This window comes from Barbus barbus (genome assembly GCF_936440315.1).
Source record: "Barbus barbus genome assembly, chromosome: 16".
NCBI lineage: Eukaryota > Metazoa > Chordata > Actinopteri > Cypriniformes > Cyprinidae > Barbus > Barbus barbus.
This window is the reverse complement of record NC_136744.1, coordinates 10,641,092-10,660,881: the sequence shown is the minus strand read 5'-3', so window position 1 is coordinate 10,660,881 and position 19,790 is coordinate 10,641,092. Positions and strand designations below refer to the sequence as shown.

General features: G+C 39.0%; 4 protein-coding genes across 6 annotated transcripts; 3 read left to right on the top strand and 1 right to left on the bottom strand.

Annotated features, from left to right (window-relative positions):
• The first annotated feature begins 108 nt into the window (after nucleotides 1–108).
• Nucleotides 109–2,911, top strand: LOC306882343 (protein YIPF7-like). The gene is made up of 6 exons (XM_079436897.1): nucleotides 109–231; nucleotides 305–424; nucleotides 530–663; nucleotides 1,185–1,330; nucleotides 1,467–1,648; nucleotides 2,605–2,911. Exons 2-6 carry the CDS (start codon nucleotides 306–308, stop codon nucleotides 2,765–2,767), a joined length of 744 nt encoding a protein of 247 aa, XP_079293023.1. The 5' UTR covers nucleotides 109–231; nucleotide 305; the 3' UTR covers nucleotides 2,768–2,911.
• A 105-nt stretch (nucleotides 2,912–3,016) lies between these two features.
• LOC306882140 (glutaredoxin domain-containing cysteine-rich protein 1-like) lies at nucleotides 3,017–5,111 on the bottom strand. Its single transcript, XM_079436625.1, has 2 exons — nucleotides 4,592–5,111; nucleotides 3,017–3,477 (listed from the first exon to the last, which is right to left on the bottom strand). Exons 1-2 carry the CDS (start codon nucleotides 4,991–4,993, stop codon nucleotides 3,442–3,444), a joined length of 438 nt encoding a protein of 145 aa, XP_079292751.1. The 5' UTR covers nucleotides 4,994–5,111; the 3' UTR covers nucleotides 3,017–3,441.
• Nucleotides 5,112–6,826: 1,715 nt separating this feature from the next.
• Nucleotides 6,827–9,811, top strand: LOC306882762 (protein O-mannose kinase). Of its 2 annotated transcripts, XM_079437632.1 has the most exons (3): nucleotides 6,827–6,947; nucleotides 7,223–7,497; nucleotides 8,691–9,811. In XM_079437632.1, the coding sequence occupies exons 2-3, from the start codon at nucleotides 7,237–7,239 to the stop codon at nucleotides 9,456–9,458; spliced, it is 1,029 nt and encodes a 342-aa protein (XP_079293758.1). In that variant the 5' UTR covers nucleotides 6,827–6,947; nucleotides 7,223–7,236; the 3' UTR covers nucleotides 9,459–9,811. The 2 variants fall into 2 exon arrangements, with proteins under 2 accessions (XP_079293758.1, XP_079293757.1); XM_079437631.1 differs by having other exon boundaries at nucleotides 6,833–7,497.
• Nucleotides 9,812–10,896: 1,085 nt separating this feature from the next.
• LOC306882280 (DDB1- and CUL4-associated factor 10) lies at nucleotides 10,897–19,785 on the top strand. 2 transcript variants are annotated; one of them, XM_079436803.1, is made up of 7 exons: nucleotides 10,897–11,462; nucleotides 11,981–12,094; nucleotides 12,180–12,377; nucleotides 13,309–13,511; nucleotides 16,456–16,530; nucleotides 16,689–16,834; nucleotides 16,911–19,785. In XM_079436803.1, exons 1-7 carry the CDS (start codon nucleotides 11,095–11,097, stop codon nucleotides 17,280–17,282), a joined length of 1,476 nt encoding a protein of 491 aa, XP_079292929.1. In that variant the 5' UTR covers nucleotides 10,897–11,094; the 3' UTR covers nucleotides 17,283–19,785. The 2 variants fall into 2 exon arrangements, with proteins under 2 accessions (XP_079292929.1, XP_079292930.1); XM_079436804.1 differs by having other exon boundaries at nucleotides 10,916–11,462; nucleotides 16,459–16,530; nucleotides 16,911–19,585.
• Nucleotides 19,786–19,790: the final 5 nt, after the last annotated feature.

The window sequence follows — 19,790 nt, the reverse complement described above, 5'->3', positions numbered from 1 at the left end:
AACATTGAGTGATGAGCATTTCATCAGTCAGTAGCTCTAGAGATCATCAGGATGGCTTTTCAACATGACCTCCCAGCACACTGATAGTGCTGCTCATGTCTCACAAGTAAATATAGAAGACTATTTATAGCTTCACATACAGCAAAACAGCTGCTCAGCGACCAAGCAAATACTCAGTACTAACAAACCAAGATCTTCAAATCAAACCCTGACTTTGAAGGACACGTAAAGGTAAGAATGTAAGTTTAGAACTGGTTCATACTACAAATGAACTTGTGTAGACGTTCCTCATTATTTTAAGTAGAATGGGAGACTTTCAAAACTTTGAACAAGACTTCTATCAGTCTGGATATTATATGGATGGTCAGCAGGAGGATGCATATGGCTGTGATCCAGCCTATGTCGATCCAGACTATCATGAAGTGTGAGTGTATTGTTGCTTTAATATTTAATTTATTAATGTATATCAGCTAATGTGTTTCTGTGTGCAATTTAATTGTTAATTCATCATTTACTCTCTGATCATCAGTGATAATTCCGCACATTTAGCAGATGAATATACCACTACAGCATCTTATACTGGACAGGTGTATCAGCCTGTAGCGCCACCGGAGCAAACAGAATTTATAGACTCGTATGAGGAAGAACCACCGCTCTTAGAAGGTAATAAACACTATTTATTTGACCAGCAGAAAGCAGCTTGGTTAGAAAGTGATTTCTGTGTGAGCTCTGCTTCATTCATCACTGCACTAATGATAATAGAAAAATTGCAGCAAAATTTTGCAGATATTTCTGTAATGTGATTGCATCTTAAAGGGATAGTTCCCCAAAAATGAACATTCTTGCATCATTTACTCGCCCTCAAGAATTTTGGTAACCAAGCAGTTGCCGGTAGCCATTCATTTCCATACTATGGAAAAAATACTACGGATGCCGATGACAACTTGCAAGTGTGTTATCAACATTCTCCAAATATCCTTTTTTATATTCAACAGAAGAAAGCTATTCATACAAGTTTGGAACAACATGATGATCAGTGAATGCTGACAAAATTTTCATTTTTGGGTGAACTCTTTAACACTGGAAACTTGCATACTTTAGCTTTAAAAATTGTATATTGTATGCATTAATCAAACTTAACAGAAAATGTATGTTGAATGAAACATGTATGTATTTATTCTCAGAGTTGGGCATTAATTTTGACCATATCTGGCAGAAGACTCTGACTGTGTTAAATCCACTGAAGCCCGCTGATGGCAGTATAATGAATGAGACAGACCTCACTGGGCCTGTTCTCTTCTGCATTGCTCTGGGAGCCACACTATTGATGGTACAAACTACATCCTGAACCTTTGTGAAACCATTAACTAGAGGTACACAATGATTTGTATTGCACAGAGGAAGTGAAAGCATCTGTAAGGTCCAGAGCATGTACCTGTGGATTTGTGTGTGTGTTCTCTTGGCAGGCAGGGAAAGCACACTTTGGATATGTGTATGGCATCAGTGCTCTGGGATGTGTGGGGATGCACATGCTGTTGAACCTGATGAGCAGTTACAGCTTATCCTGTGGATGTGTGGCGAGTGTGCTGGGATACTGTCTCCTGCCAATGGTGGGACTCTCTTCCTTTGCTGTTCTTTATTCCCTTCAGTGAGTATCCATAACTTTATAGAAACATTTACCATTTCTTTGAGTGTTTTACAGCCACAACAAATAAAAAACAGTTTTAGACCACAACATATGTCCATACATTCTTAAAAATAAAGGTTATATATTGGCATCTGTCACCCATTCAGGCCCATTCACATCAAGAACGATAACTATAACCATCAATATATTAGCATCTACACAAACGCATCGTGGTACCATCAGAATGAGAGCTCACAAAGCTGATAAAAGCATCACAATAATTTACAAGTAATCCATATGACTCCAGTTCATCAATCAACATCTTGTGAACCAAAAAACTGTGCATTTTATACGAAAAACAAATCCGTTTTAACTTAAACCTTCCGTAAACCTTCACTTCTAGCCAAAATACGAGTTCATAATCCGTAATAACGACTTTTGGATTATTGTGATGCTTTTATCAGCTGTTTGGACTGTTTGCACCCATTCACTGCAGAGGATCTTGAATGGCCTGAGTGTGTGTAAATTTTAACCCCAACCCCAAATATTAATTTTTGGATGAACTATTCCTTTAAATGCTCAAGTTCTTTGATGCAGGATGGATTCTGATTGGCTATTTATATTATTGTTTGTCAGTGTTCTGAAAGTGATTGTAACCAAATTGTTCTTCTGTGTCATTATTATCATTATAGTTGTGGTGTGGACTCTGCTATTCTTTTAACTTTAGAACAGTTTTTAAAACTATGTATTTATTGTTATTGTTATAAATTATCGTGCTTGGTGTGAACGGACAGTAGAAAATGGTTCTTTAAATTATTCAAATGTTCTTCACACTTATAAAAACATGGTTGTTTAAAGAACTGTTGAAAACTTCTTTGGGGAGCCAAAACTTTAAAAAACCCTTTTTTGGAACCTTATTTTTAAGAGTGTATAATTTCAGGTATGTTGCATAACAAGTGGCTTTTATTTTAATGCAGGGGGCTCTTGGGAACACTGTTGGCCTTGTTGGTGATTAGCTGGTGCAGTCTATCAGCTTCTAAGATCTTCAGTTCCACTCTTGACATGAGTGGGCAGCAGCTGCTGGTGGCCTATCCCTGCGCTCTTCTGTACGGGGTCTTCGCTCTCCTAACTGTCTTCTGAAAACTATTCTCAACTACTATCACTCTAAGATCAGATGAAAATTCAGTTTGCACATAATTCACATTGCTTTTCAAAGTTGCAGCAAATCAAAGTTACTGTACATTTTTATCAGATGAATAAAAAACAAAATGCTGAAAAAACTTGAGCTGGGTTAGCAAAATCATTTTTGATATCGGAATGCATGCATAATCTAATAGTGGATGAATCACAAATTAATATTACAAAAAGGATTACAAAAATAAAAAGGTTGGTGTGACTTTTTATTATTTTATTGCATTAAACCTTAAGAGATATGTATAAAACGTGATTACAACATATTTTCTAAAAAAAAAATCAATTAAAAAAAATCACAATTTCATCAAACAATGAAAGGTCCAAGAAAAAAGAAAAGGCACCTCAAACAGGCAAAGAGAACGTTCTAAGCCGCCAGTTGACTTTACAGATCCCTTCAGTTCCTTTTAAAAAAAAAAAGCTTTTGCAAAAAGTGAATATAAAATATATTTACAGAACTACAATGTACACAAATATTGAAAAGCACTTTAAAAAAAAACATTGGCCGCTGTTCATCACTTTCACACGCTCAAGCCTGTTGCACATCCACCCAGGGTGACATCCTAATTTGTGACCCAGCATCCTCTGCTGCAGGACATCCAGGGCTGTTTTCAGACAAAATCTCATGGTCTTTTAGGCCGGTTCATGATAAGCGAATCCTTTGAAAGACACATTATAAATTAATGGTGAAATAGCATGAAACAACCTCAATAATATTAACAAGTAACAACTGGCAATACCTTTAGAGTCATATATGAACAAAACTGAAATTAACTTCTAAGCAATTAGCAAGATAAATACTTTTGCGATTTCTTCAAGAGCAAGTAATAGGTTAACTACAGTAACTTTACACTGGAAACACTATTTTTATACAAAGAAATACATATTCTAGCAGTGAAGTTTGAACATATAACTGAATTTATAAGCAAATTTATGTAAAACTCTTTGATCTAGAAGTTCCTACACAAATATAAATTACGCCACGCAAGTCTTAATTTAGTTTACTTGTTTGTTTTTTTTTAAAGTAATAATAAAGAATGAGTAGGTGTGTCCAAACTTTTTACTGGTTGTAACACTTGGTCACACTTTTGCATGGTAATGTAATAATTCATATATCTGATAATGCGTGATACTGTATATATGAAGTGGAGTAATAATTTTCCTCTGAATTATGAGACTTTGTCAGAATCAGAATCAGCTTTATTGCCAGGTATGTTTGCACATAGAGGAATTTGTTTTAGTGACAGTAGCTCCACAGTGCGACAGAATGACAAGGACAGGACAGGACACAGATAAATAAAAATAAAAATAAAATAAATAATGTACAAATATACAAAAATGGACAATGTGCCAAATAGCACAAACACAATATACAAAATAGACAATTTGGTACAGGTATGTTGGGTGCATCTCATGAAAACACCCGGAAATCAAAAGGAAAAATAAATGATACTCTGTATAAAATGCCTATATTGTCGTGCTTAACTGTCTTAGCAACAATGCACAAAGATAGTCTTTATTTTTCTAAGGATGTTAATGTTTCTTATTTCTTGTAATTTTTAGGTGAAATATAATTATTCTGTAAACATAGCCTCTTTCTAACAGCAATTAGTCGGTCATTAATCCAGAATGAGTTCCTTTTCCCAGCTATTAAAAACTCACCCATCCATTCTCCTTTTCTTCTTTCAGGCATAGGCCTACAGAAAAATCTTCACAGCTGTATTAAATATCAACAAATCATTAAGTAATTATATTTCTCCCAATAAAACTTACCCCATACATTTTGGACAAGTTGTTAAACAGCACCTGTCCCGCGCTCACTTTATCCCTCACGCCCCGAATCGTTCCGTTCTTACTATAGATGTTCACGCGTTTCCCGGTGAAGAGCTTCTCCTTGGTTGCACTAGCGTACATGAGCAGCTCGTCCGGTTCGCTGCCGCTGTCGTCCGGTTCTGGCCCCAGCAGCAGGCCGCTCAGGTGGCTGTTGGCCTCCGTGATAACGGGCGAGTTAGCTCGCTCCGGCTCTGAGCTCGCAGTGGTGTCGGTGTCCGCGGAGTCTTCCAGCGCGTCTCTGAACACCTCCTTCAGGACGCGGCCGCTGTGCGCTGACGCCACGCGGAACCGCACTCTCTTCTCCGCTCGCTCCTCCTCAGCGCGGGATGTGCGTCGCTCCATTCTGTCAGCAAAAACCTACATTATACAAATTTTGGTTGCCGGAAATTAGAGTGTGCCCCGGGTAAAGTGCATGCCCTGACATTAAAGGTCTTACCTGGTCTTCAGATAAAGGACTTGTGGCACGACGGTGTCAATTCGACACCACATGCTTTAATATTTAATAAACGCTATCCATGGAAACCGTGGTGACCAACTTGTGTTCTCTTATGAATAAAACATAACTCACGTGTGGCTTGAAGAACATATTGTGTGTGTAAACTAATAACAAAAGCACCTAAAGTGTGAAATGTTTTTTTTCCTCATTTTGACGATGCTTTGAAACCTTGACTGCAGAGGCCTGTTCAAGGTCATCTGTTAGTAATAGACATATGCTAGTTATCTTGAAATATTAGTTTGATACTGATATGAAAATATAAATATCCTGCTTTTTTAATAGACTATTAATTTGCACTACCAGTGCTAGGGGTATGGTACCGTATATATATATACACAGGGGCGTGTCTACGTGGTGGCCAGGGGTGGCACCGGCCCCCCCTGAAATTTGGCTGGCCACCCCAGGTGCACCCCCCCCCCCCCCCCCCCCCCCCCACCAGATGTCTTGCGATAGGCTTGTTTTTAGTTTCTAACTACATCTGGCGTATCTTGGCATGTGTAGGCAGCTGTCTAGGGCCGCTTTCTTCTCTTCTTTATTAATTTTAGGCATTTTAGCGTGATCTAAATGACAAATGTCGAGAGCGCATAATGTTACGCGATCATGTAATGCGCGTGCACGAATCTCTCCACTCGCAAGCGGATTTCCTTCACTCGCACAAAACTGGACGTGTGCTTTTAAATCTACATTGTTCTTTTATGAATTGGCTCGGGTCTCACTTAGATATTGTGTGTATGCTCAAACGTTATCCTCGCATCACTGAAGACCAGAAAAGCTTTTTTTTCTAATTCAAGTGAAGAGGCTTTTCTCACTAAATGGAAGCAAGCTGAATATAGTTAGCCTTCTCTAGTATTTTATTAATACTTATTTTAGTTAAGTGCTTAAATTGTAAATATGCATTTATTAAATTATTTTATGTCGTACATTTGTATTTTGTTGTTTTTGTATGTTATAGAAGCACATCAACCAGGTTCCAGAAATAATCACAAAGGCTGCTTCTGAAATAAGTGGGGGTGCTCTCTTAATGCATATTTTCCCATATTTTGTCCCTTCTATTGCTATCAATATGCTGCTACTTCGAGAGCGAATCCCGCATAAATATGCAGATGTCATTCCCAAAACTTTGCAACGTGTGTGTGGGCAAAAAACAAAGTTCTACATTTTAAATGGATTGCTTAGAAAGCTCGCAAAGAGCGCTCATAACCAATAAAGCTGTCACTCTTTGTTCATCGCGATCTCACAAAGTTCTGTGAGGACCAATGAATCTCACACTGTGCAATTAATAGCCTATATCGTGTATCCAACCCCTCCCCCCGGCCACCCTCTTTTAAGGCAGTGCCCAAGACTGCCCCCCCCCCCTCCCCCCATTTAAAATGGTCTAGACACGCCCCTGTATATATATATATATATATATTGTATATAACCGACACAAAAAGTACGGGCAATTGAAAATGTCCCACATAAAAATATCGGAATAGATACAAAATATTAAACCAAGTAAGTTAGCATCTGAATTTTTTATTTTTTTTCTTCAGAATTAACTTTCTTAGCCACTTTTTGTTTTGGTGTAACCGAATGTGTTAAGGTCAACTTTTAAAGTCAGTGGTGGCGCTAGATGGCGATGTGTTTTCGGGGGACGCACTGTTGCTCTTAATAACCTCATAGAGCAAGACAATCCGGAACAACAACATTGAGGAATCTGACGGCGTGGGATATGAACCAACAGATTATTCAATGCTTGCACAACTGAAATGAACTGTTTTGACGTCTTATGAACTAGTATACTCATACTAATGCAAGCTGGTGTGTTCAAGGCATAAATTCATAAAATCATATTAGACACAACCTCTGGGCAAAAATAACACTCTTTTGTATTATCATTCTGTTTTTAGAACTAATTAACAGCTGACACACGAATAATGCATTTAAATACTTCCCAAATCCGACATTTCTCAAATAGATAGCTTTTTAAAAGTCATCTGTTGTTGTTAGTGATATGCTACCCTCAAACCTTTTATATCTGATAATCTGACTGCACGTGGTATTTGTCTGAAATCTCTTTGTGTTTTGATCAACAGGTTAAGATGTCATTATGGGTGGCACCTTTGGGATGAGATGTGGGCTGCCTGCAGTCTTGCTTTGTCTGGCAGCTCTCCTCTGCGCCAATCTGTTGCTGTATTTCTACCTAGATGCCCTGTATCAGGACACTAACCCTCTCTCAGCACACACACAGTGCCCGCTTCACCACTTTAAAGTGGGCACCATGACCACCTGTACCCCTTGGCTTCAGTGCCCCCAAATTCGTGCTGAGGTCCGTCGTGTGAAGCTCATTGGACAAGGGGCTGTGAAGAAAGTGAGTTTGGCTGCAACTAATGATTATTTTGATAAACAGTTAATCTGTCCATTAATTTTCTATTAATCATTTAAACAAATGGAAAACAGTATCATCCAAGATGTTCAGTGGTGTCCTAAATTATTAAAACACTAGTATTTTGACCAGTTAAACATGGTTTTAAGTCAGTTTTTTTCTATCTTTTGCTGTAGTGTGTCAGTAAGAAATAGTTTACATTTCCAAACATTTATTTTGGCATTAATTGTAATAATCCAGTGAGATATTTGTTTGCACAAGGAGTCTGACAACAGCCAGAGATCTGATTTGATCATCATCCAGTCTGTCTGGAATGACATGAAGAAACAGAACAAACTGAGACAGACTAAATCCTGAAGAACTGTGGCAATGCCTCCAAGATGCTTCAAGAGACCTACCTGCAAATCTATAGTACTGTTAAAAGTTTTAGGCACTTGTGTAAAAATGCTGTAAAATGAAGATGCTGTCAAAAATAATGTGTAAAACAGATTTTCTTTATCAATTAACTTCTATTAACTAAATTAAATCAACATTTAGTGTGACCATTTTTTGCGTTTCAAGCAGCTTTTGCCCTATGTGTACTTGTGCGTAGTTTTTCAGGTAGATTTGCAGGTAGGTCTCTTGAAGCATTTTGGAGACGTTGCCACAGTTCTTCTGGATTTATTCTGTCTCAGTTTGTTCTGTTTCTTCATGTCATTCCAGACAGACTGGATGATGATCAGATCAGATCTCTGGCTGTTGTCAGACTCCTTGTGTAAACAAATATGTCACTGGATTATTACAATTAATGCCAAAATAAATGTTTGGAAATGTAAACTGATATTTCTTACTGGCTCACTACAGCAAAAGATAGAAATAACTGACTTAAAACTATTTTTTAGCTGCTGAAAATACTAGTGTTTTAATAATTTGGTCACCACTGTAGGTGACTTTTTTTTCAGTAGATCCCTAAAGATGATTTTTAGGTTAACCCATGGTCCTTTATGATTCCTTTATGAAGTGCTGTCACTTTGAGAAAAAAAGCAAGCCAAGAAACACAAAACTAATACCTGCAGCTCCTGATGATTAATCGAGGTCTTCTGAAGCTAAATTATTTGCCTGTTCAAGAAAATCAACATTATTTAGAACATTATTACTTGTAATCGAGACTTATACTGATGTATGATTGTGTTTTCTAGGTTTATCTGTCCGAGTGGCGAGGGCAGAAGGTGGTGCTCTCCGTCTTGTCATCGGAGCATTATACAGATGATTTCCTCCATGGACTGTCAATGCTACGTGCCTTGCAGAGCGCCCACGTCGTGACGCTTATAGGGGCGTGTGAAGAGGATGGCATGTTTGTTACAGAGTATCACCCTCTGGGATCAGCACTGACGCTCGATGCCACCCTTGCTCAAGACCGATATCGCTGGCGAAATTCCTGGCATACTCGACTACAGCTGGCCATAGACTACGTCGCCTTCCTGGCGTACCTGCACAGCAGTCCGGTGGGCATCCGAGTCATGTGTGACTCCAATGACCTGCACAAAACTCTCAGCCAGTTTCTGCTCGCATCCGACATGCGTCTGTTGGCCAATGACCTGGATGCGCTGCCTGAGGTGAAGAGGGGACGTCGAGGGGTGAAGTGCGGTCACCATGAGCTCACCGGGGACTTTGTTGCTCCTGAGCAGTTGTGGCCTTACGGCGAGGATGTGCAGTTCTCAGATGAAGCCATGCCTGGTTACGATGAAAAGACGGACATCTGGAAGATTCCAGATGTGACACGTTTCCTATTGGGGAATGTCCTGGGAAGTGATGTCATCCATTTTCACTTGTTTCAGATCTACACTGAGTGCAAGAGGAAGGAGCCTCACATGCGGCCGACGGCGCTTGAGGTCCTCAGTGTGTATCGCTCTGTCTACGACAGCATGATAGAGAGTCAATCACAGAGAGTTAGAGATATGTTGTAGAGCATCATGGTCATTAAAGGGGTAGTTCAACCAAAAACGAAAATTCTGTTGTCATTTACTCCAAACCTGTATGACTTACTTTCTTCTGTGGAACATAAAAAAGTATATTTTGAGAAATGTTCCTTATAATGGAAGTCAGTGGTCACCAAAACTGTCTGATCACAAACATTCTTCTAATTATCTTTTTTTTGTGGTCCACAGCAGAAAGTCAGTCATACAGGTTTGGAGTAAATGACAGAATTTTCATTTTTAGTTTGACTTTACCTTTAAAGGGATAGTTCACCCAAAAATGAAAATTCTGTCATTAATTACTCAACCTCATGTCTTTCCAAACCTACAAGACCTTCATTCATCTTCGGAACACAAATTAAGTTCAATGAGAGTACCACAAAAAGTATTCTCGTAGCTTCATTAAATTAAGGTTGAACCACTGATGTGTCACATGGACTATTTTAATGATGTCCTTACTACCTTTCTTGGCCTTGAATGTGGTAGTTGTGTTGCTGTCTATGAAGGGTCAGTTTGGATTTCATCAAAAATATCTTAAAATGTGTTTTCTGAAGATGAACGAAGGTCTTACGGTTTGGAACGACATGAGGATTTTCAGGTTAACTAACCCTTTAAGTTTAAAAGATAGCATTGCAGTGCAATGGGTTTCGTCAAACTACATTGAAGAATATGCAGCAAATGTATGACAGCAACATCCAGCAGAGGATGAGATCATCAGATCTGAATCCAGCTTCAAATTCTTACTTATGCTGACTAAAACATTTTGCATAACTATACCTCATAAAAGTTGTTTTCATCTACGTGAATAGAACTTACCTTACTGATGCAGTGATTGAATATGTGGAGTAAGTGTGGATCTTTATTTTTGTTCTCTTTCAGTATTTGGAAGCCTTTAATAAATCATTTTCTCAAGAACACCGTGATTGTGTTGTCGGTATAGTATGATATCGCTTACATTTTGCGACTAAGATTGCATTTACAGTCGAGGTTAAACATTTGCTCTCGTCTGGACTGAGTTTTGTTACATTAGCCGCTCTGACCAGTAGATGCCTCCAGCCTGTGCTTTGAGCGCTTAGTTCGAATCAGTGAATCATATTATAGTTGATTCGGATTCGATTTCGAAAAGCTTCGTTTCTCCCATCACTAGTTGCCTGTAATGTGAAGGACTTTGCGTGAATCCACCATGTATGCATTTTCAGTCCGTGAATACAGAAAACTGATAGTCACAAGCACTTCTGACAGGAAGCCTGTATTTTAATCTGGCTTGGCACATATTGGCGTATTTATGGTACATATTTAAAGTTAATACATTGCCCAATAAATATATTTTTAAGTTAGAAAGACTTTATTTTTAATATAGTCTAAAAAGTCTTAAAACAAACAAAGAAACCAATCACAGCTGTCTCAGTTCGCTTTTAAGTTATGCAGAGAAGGAACCGGAAATACGTAGTCTGTTGTAACCGCACACATCCGCAGCACTCTTGGGTTTGTATTAATGGCTGTTTAAGCGGTTTCTGCACATATTGCAAGACGGCCTGGCTCGCAGGTCCAGTGCCTGTCCGCAAACGGCAGGAGGGTGAGTTTGGGTGAGCCTCAAAACGGAGCCGCCAGCAACATTCGTGCAACAATGAGCTCGGGACAGCCGAGCGACGATCCGCTGCGCGAGGAGGAGGAGGAGGAGAGTGATGAAGACAGGTGCTCCAGCAGACCATCCTCTCCGCAGGCGGAGACGCAGGGCACCGGGACGCAGGGCAGCTGGAAGCTCGAGGCGGACGGCGGGGCAGGCTCGGGGGGCAGGGGCTCGAGCGCCTGCGACTCTCTGTTCGCCTGGATTTGCAGGAGGACAATCCGCAGGGGGCCGTTTGTCGACCCCGCGCGGGATCATTTCCGTACCATGACACGGCTTTATTCGTCCATGAGCCCGGCTACGGATTCGGTGAACCTCGGTACACAAACCCACGGAGCTGTCTTCAACTTGGAGTACTCGCCAGACGGGTAAGTGTTGTCCCGCAGCTCAGTCCGTGTTTGAGTGTCTCTTCAGAATCAGATGTGTGCACATATGACTACTTCGCTTTAAAACAAATAAGATTACGATTATTTCCAAATGTATTCTTTGTTAAAACATTCCTATGTAATCATATGTGCTGGAACAAATGCAGACTTTCAATGGAACACTTTACTTTATATTAACTTGCTGATACCGTAAATTATCGTGCAGTCAAGTAGTTTTAAATGCATAAAAATCAAGAAAGAAATCAGTTCGTTTAAAAAAAATACTGTTTGATTTGGAAAAGACAACTACTCTAAAGTCATTGGGTAAACACACACACAAATGAATGACATTTCTGATCTTCAAACTGGGGAGTACATCTCTGCCAGCACAACAGTTACAGTATTAAGTCAAGAAATGTAATTAAATATTTTATTCTTTTCTTTTTTTCTAACAATGGGATACGTCTACCGTAGGGAAGTTCTGTCCTAAATGACAAACACCTGTATAATGTTTTTTCTAGGTCAGTTTTGACGGTTGCTTGTGAGCAGACAGAAGTGCTTTTGTTTGACCCCGTTTCTTCCAGACATATCAAAACACTGGTGGAGGCTCATGAGGACTGTGTAAACAACATAAGGTACATGTACACACAATATATAATCGATCACAGTGATTAGACTGTGTTGTCTAAGTATAAGTTTGTTTGGCTGTGTACGTTTCAGGTTTCTTGACAACCGGCTGTTTGCGACCTGCTCTGATGACACCACCATTGCATTATGGGATTTGCGTAAACTCAACTCGAAGGTGTGCACATTGCATGGCCACGCCAGCTGGGTCAAGAACATAGAGTATGATACACACACTCGCCTGCTGGTGACGTCAGGATTTGATGGAAATGTCATCACATGGGATACCAACAGGTAGGTTTTGTGGTTTGGAGGTGTGCATTTCCTAGCTGTCTTAAAGGAAAAGTTCACAAAAAAAGAAAATTTTATGAAAATGTTCTTACCCTCAGGCCAATCCATAATGTAGCTGAGTTAGTTTCTTAATCAGAACAGATTTTGAGAAATTTAGCACCACATCATTTGGTCACCAATGGATGCTATGCAGTGAATGGGTGCCTTCAGAATGAAAGTCCAAACTAAAAACATCACGATAATCCACAAGTAATCCACATGACTCCAGTGCATCAATTAAAATCTTGTGAAGTAAACGGTTGCTTGTAACAAATGTATCCATCTGTCATTTAGGCGTTGTAACTGTAAACAGTCAATTCTGACCAAAAAGTAAGTCCATAATTCATAATAATGCTTCCTCCAGTAAATCCATCCCCTGTTGTTCTCTCACATCAGAATCCACAGACATATTTGTTTAGAACTGTATTGTTGAGTTTTCACTTTGTTTGATCTGTGTATATTTCTCTCCTGATTCAGACGAGACCTTTTTATTCACTGGAGAAAGCAATATAGTGGATGGAATACTCGTATTATAGCCAGAAGCAACAGTTAAAAGCATCTTAATGATGGATTTGTTTTTACAAACATGTAGCTTTTCACTTCACTAAATGTTAGTTGATGGACTAGAGTCATGTGGATTATTCTAATGTTTTTATCAGCTGTTTGGACTCTCATTCTGACGGCACCCATTCACTGCAGAGGATCCAATGATATGCAAGTGAGCAAATTCAACATTTTTCCAAATCTGTCCTGATTAAGAAACAAACTAGTCTACATCTTGAATGATCTGAGGGTAAGTACGTTTTCAGTATTTTTTTTCTGTGAACTACTCTTTTAAGTTTGCATATATAAGTGGTTGTGCAATTGTGTGTCATTGCACTTGCTGTTTGTTTAGGTTCACAGAGGATGGCTGTCCACACAAGAAGTTTTTCCACACACGCTATCTTATGCGGATGCGTCTGACTCCAGACTGCAGTAAAATGTTAATCTCCACCTCCTCTGGTTACCTGCTCATCTTACATGACCTTGATCTCACCCAGAGCCTTGAAGTCGGCAGCTACCGAACCCTACGGGCCCGCAGAGCTCCACTCAGCACAGGTAGTTATATAAAGCATAAACAAAGATACAGGTGAATCCAGGGCTCCAAACTGCGACTAATATGGTCACATTTGCGACCAAATATATTTATTTGTGAGTGAAATTTCTGCCAAGGTCACCATTGGCGACAATACAAATGTACTCCCTTTGATTGTAAAATTTGCATCCTACGTGCATATTTTATAACCAGTAGCCTGTCGCTTCATTTGTTTTGTTAACGTCATGAAATGAGATGCTTTGTGTGAAAGTTTCACTGAGTGAAAGCGCCAAAATATGAACGGGTAAAGCGAATGTCACCTTTCCGCGCCAGAAAAAAATGTCAAAGTGAAACACATCTGACTACTAAAAGCAATCCTCATCTCTGTCAAGCACCAGCACGGATGACACACCTGCTAACAAAAAAGCAGGCTCCAGCAGCTGTGCCAGCACGAGCGCGCTAGAGAACGCCAGAGACACAGAGATTCATCTTTCCGCATCAGTCAATGAACACTGTGCCGAAAGACATTTCAAAACGTCCTGGATTCAGGAGTTTTCTTGGCTGAGGTATGATCACGAGACACAAAAAATGTTTTGTGACTTTTGTTCAAGAGCGGGCAAAGAAATAGCGGGGAAAAAGGAGTTCATTACAGGAACTAACCATTTAAAAAAAGAGACTGTGAGAAAACACGTGGACAGTCACAAGCATAAAAATGCACGTGATCACATAATTCTACCTCGGGCTAAAGCAGCTATTGATTCCTGTGTTTGTACATTCAAGGGAATGAAGGACAAACCAGTGAGAAATGGGAAGTTGGAGGAATTTCTCAGTCACACAAACTTAAATTCAGTTTCTCAGCATGAACATGTGGTGCAGCAGGACAAAGTCCAAAGAGAAAAACACCAGAAGGCCTCATCTGACTACGTGGGCATTTCCTTTCAAAACACAGCTGAAAGGCTGTGATCTCCAGGGTTTCAGTGAAGAACTAAACCACCTCATTGATGAAACTGAAACTGAGCTTGAAAGGAGGTTTGAAATAATGAGAGACAACACACAGCCCAAAAACACACAAAGGACAGAGATCATTCAATGCTTCTCAATCTTTTGTCATGATTCTTGGCCAGACGACATCTACACTTTTGGGGTAAATGAAATTGACACACTGCTGAAATGGTATCAAGACATGTTGCTGAAAAATGGATGTGACATCAGTGCTGTACAGGCAGAATGGAGATTGCTGAAAACCCTTGTAAAAGGACAGTTTTCAGAAATTCTATTGCAGCTTGTGGGAAGTCCTACTAACAAAAGAGCCCTACTGCACAGATTTCCAGAATGTTTTGCATCTAGTTGAGATGATGCTTGTCCTACCAATTTCGGCTGCTCGGTGTGAACGTGGCTTTTCAGCTCAAAACAAGATAAAATCTAAAGTACGCAATTCACTCCATGTGTCAACCTTGGAAGATTTGATCAGGATCAGCACTGAAGGCCCATCACTTGAACAGTTTGATCCTGAACCATGTGTCAAACGCTGGCTTTCTGCAAAAAATAAGAGGAGACGGCCAAACTACACTCTGTGACCAAGTGATATGGACATAATCATGGTCAGTGGCAGTGACACTGGCTCAGATTCTGCGTAAAAATAAATTATTTGATTGTATATAGTTCATAAGTTGGGAGTGACATTCAGTTCCCAAATAAGCTTCAGTTCCCAGAACATTCACAAGATGAAAATGCTGAAACTGTAAGAAGAGGAGAAACATGCACACAACAGGGTGACTAAAAGTAAGTGCATTGTGTGGCTCTTAAAAAAATTATTTGGCGCCTGTTTTTTTCCCCCTATAGGAGCCAATGGCTCCTTAATTGATTTTATTGTTTGGAGCCCTGGGTGAATCTGAAATGATGAATACTAAGTTTTGAAATCATGGCAATTGATTAACATTCAAAGGGTGAAATTTGTTATAGGTGGGATTAGGGCAACATTCAAAAATTAAAAATGTTTCTTTCAGTTCATGAGTTGGAATTTGAACTGGATTTTAATTGCTATTTACTGTACTGCAATTCAGAGAAATTCAACACAAACTCACATAAACAAGGGGTTATTTAATTAATCTAACACTATTTGTCTTGGCTGTTTAAAGATTTCCATGTTGTAGCCTTTTTCATGTTGTTCAAAGAATGTTGAATCATTCTGGGTAATTAAATATTTTCCCAACATAGCATACACTCAAGTTTGGGGTTGATGCATTTTTTTAAAATGTTTTGGAAAGCCTCATATGCTCACCAAGGCAGCATGTATTTGATCAAAAAATGTAGTAATAAAAAAGCTGTGGTGCAAAGCTGAATTTTCAGCATCATTACTCCAGTCTTCAGTGTCACATGATCCTTCAGAAATCATTCTAATACGCTGATTGGCTCCTCAAACATTTATTGTCAATGCTATAAACATCTGTGCTGCTTAATATCTTTGTGGAAGCAGTGATACGTTTTTTTTCCAGGGTTTTTTGATGAATAAAATTCTAAAGAACAGCATTTCTTTGAAATAGATCTACAACATTGTGCTTGCCACTTTACTGTAATTTTTTATCAATTCAATGCAACTATTCAATAAAATGATTAATTTCTTTAATTTTTGAACAGCACTTCATGTTGTGTGGATGACTTGTTTATGGGTAATTCATAAAATATTAAGTAATGTCAATTTAAAAAAAAAGTGCTATTGAAAACTGCAGTTACATACATTTATATAAATTAATTTAATTACTTTTCAATTTATTTAACTGTAATTCTACTTCCTTAAATGTAAATTTGAATTACAATTCTGTTTGCTACCTCGGGAACTGTAATATCACTGGAAATCTTAATTCACTTTTGAATGCTGCACAACCCAATCGAACACCCTATGAAACCGTGAACTACTGGTTAATTGTGTTGTGATTCATTTTTAAGATCAAGTCTCTTATCTTTCAGAAGGTTCATCAGCAGGTTCCAGGTCAGGAGGTACCCGTCGCACCATTGACAGCAAAACCCATCCACACAGAGAGGGTAAGACTGAATTAGATAAATTTAGTAATTTAGTCTTTTTCTTGTGAACATTGATTGTTTAGAAGTTTAGTTTTTTGATTGATTGTACACATTTTGAACCAAATACTGCTTTTACTACAGAGTTTTCACTCCAGTGTTCACCTTTTGTCTTTATCCAGGTCTGTCCCCCAGAAACAGTCTTGAGGTTTTAACCCCGGAGATACCGGGCGAGAGGGACCGTGGGAACTGCATCACCTCCTTGCAACTGCATCCCAAAGGCTGGGCCACGTTGTTACGCTGCTCCAGCAACATGGACGACCAGGAGGTCAGTGGTGTAGCCTAAACCTAAAAAGTGTGGAATGTGCAAAATGAATCAACAGTCTCGTTTCTGTCTTTCTCAGTGGACGTGTGTGTACGAGTTTCAAGAGGGAGCTCCGCCTCGACCTCCGGTGTCTCCTCGCTGCTCTCTGCGTCTCACACACTACATCGAGGAGGCTAACGTCGGCCGAGGCTACATTAAAGAGCTGTGCTTCAGTCCTGACGGCCGGCTCATCTGCTCGCCGTACGGTTACGGTGTGCGCTTGCTGGCGTTCGATGAGCACTGTGCCGAGCTGTCAGACTGCATGCCTGTGCAGACAGCTCTACTGCGGGAGATTCGCTCCATCTACTCTCACAGCGACGTGGTGCTCACCTCCAAGTTCTCACCCACTCACTGTCAGTTCGCATCGGGCTGCCTTAGCGGACGTGTAGCTCTGTATCAACCACACTTTTAACACATACAGATGCATTATAATTTACACTGATTGCTGGACTATTTGGAAGAAGCTTCTGATTGGTCAGGCGGATAATGGAAGAACGAAACTACCTGAAACAGAGTGTGTGGTATTTTTTTTTTTTGGTGTGTGTGTGTGCAAGGTCACACTGCATGTGAATGACCTTCTACATGTTTGTCATTTTTAGATGTAATTGTTCTTTACGTTGTGTAAACTTAGCAGTCCATGCGAGAAGGAAAGCAAACAGCATTCATTTTTCTCCACGATAGAGGTTGAATGAGTGAATTAGAGAATTATGGGAGAATTATCTTTTGGTTGCTCATCCATGCAGCACTGCAGTAACCTCTTAAGCCAGTCATTTTCATGCAACTGTAAGTAGTTCAAGCCAATGGCAATTTTTGCAGTTTGCCAAACATTTTAGACTTTGCAGTCATATTCGTTTTCAGAAAAAAACTTTTTTTTGGAAGTACGTCACTTTTACTAATTGTTTGTTTTATTTTTGGACTGCTTGTCTGTAACAACACTAACTGAGGTCTGATTTATAGATGGTCAATGCAGTATGTACCATGTACGTGTGAGTATTGGGATGAATACGACTTTTGGTGATAGTTGACTGAATGGACTGGGAATTTTGTAATGTTCTGTTTTCCATATGCTTTCTGGCCTCTACGTGGACAATCAGCAGTTATGAAATGTTTAGATGCTCACATCGGTGGGAGCTTTGAACTCTAGACATGAGGACATTGGCAGAAGGCAGGTTTAACTGTTGGATGAGTTTTTTTATACGGATGAGTTTAGCGTTCTTAAAATGAAAAAAAGAGGACAAAATCTGAATGTTAAGCTTTTCTGGGACTAGTATCAATTAGTCATCCTCCTCAGTTATTCAAAAACTGACCACTCTTGAACATGGAAATTTAAAAGCAAAGTAACAGTGAAAGATACCTTTATTCATCCACGATTCTCATTTGATTAACTTTATTCATGTTAACAATGCTAAGGATGCAGTGGTACAGATGTATTAAATAAAGAAACTTTTTCATATCTTTTGTTTGCGATGAGAAAGAAAAATGCTGTAAAAAAATAGCTGTTTTTAAGCAAAAATGAGACTTGTATTAGTTTAGACTGATGGATTGCACTGAATATGCACTGGCATCTGGCTCCATTTAACAGATCGTTTAGGACAGGCATGACGCTTCAGGTCAAGTGCTGGATAGGGGAAAATGTCATTTTTGTAAAACTGGTGTTCATCATTCATATGAAATAGAAAACTTAGAATTTATTATTATAAAACGGATAGTTGAGTCGCGTTCGAAGCAGTTGTAAATTAGTCTACAAACACACTTTTTTTTTTTTCTGCTTCTGTGTTGTTCGGCAACCACTTTGTTGCAACCTCATCTGTTTCTGAGGAACTACATTGTTTGGCGGAAGAATAATGTTTTAATGTCATTGCATTTTATTAGCTTGGTTTTATTTTGTGAAACCTTGCTACGTATATGGAATGACCCTTTTATAAAAGTTAAATGGAATAAAAAGTGGTGGTTTACAGTGATTTATAACAGCTAACGGGTTTTAGGCACTCCGCGTCATGCCTAACAACACCCCTTAGCTGTTAAAAAATTCACTGTAAACCACGGCTTTTGGGGGCTTATAGCAGAGTGTTTTAGATCATATATACAATACCATTCATAGGTTTGGAGTCATTAGGATGTTTTAAAATGGCTTTGAAAGAAGTCTCTTATGCTCACAAGGCTGCAATTATTTGATCAGTAATACAGTAAAAACAGCAATATTGTGAAATATTACAATTTAAAGTGACTTGATGTTTGATCATTTGATATATTTTAAAATGTCATTTATGCAATGTCAAAGTTCATTTGGTGTTTCAGCAGTCACTACTCCAGTCTTCAGTGTCACATGATTTCTATTGGAAATAGAAAACTTTGTAACATTGTCTTTACTGTCATTTATGATCAATTAATTGCATCCTTGCTGTATGAAAGTATTAATTTCCTTCAAAGAAAAAAAAAAAACACTCCAAACTTTTGAAAGGAAGTGTATATAATAGTTTGAAAGCAGAGGTGTGGAAAATGAACTGGGTTGCTCAGGAAGTGTGAAACCCACAGATCTACTGTTGCATGTACAATTTTTTTTTAAACATAAATGCTACATTTTTTAATTTTCTTAATATAATATAATCAGACAGTTTGTGTAAAGGAGATGTGAACCAATATATTCAGACGACTGTAGGAACCGTCTCATTGGTTTCCAAATCCTAATGAAAATAGATAAATGCTACATTTTGAATCCAGATATCAAACTCGTGTTTTCCCTTTCTTCTTAATGAACTGTCAAATTTCCATGTGTGATTGCAAGAAATGTCCTAATACTGGTACATAGCTGGCTCCCAGGCATAACATGATGAATATGAATGTATTTTAGCATTTTCTTCTCCTAAAATAATCATGCAGTGCTGATGCCAATAAATTAAGACAGCTGAGGAAACTGAGA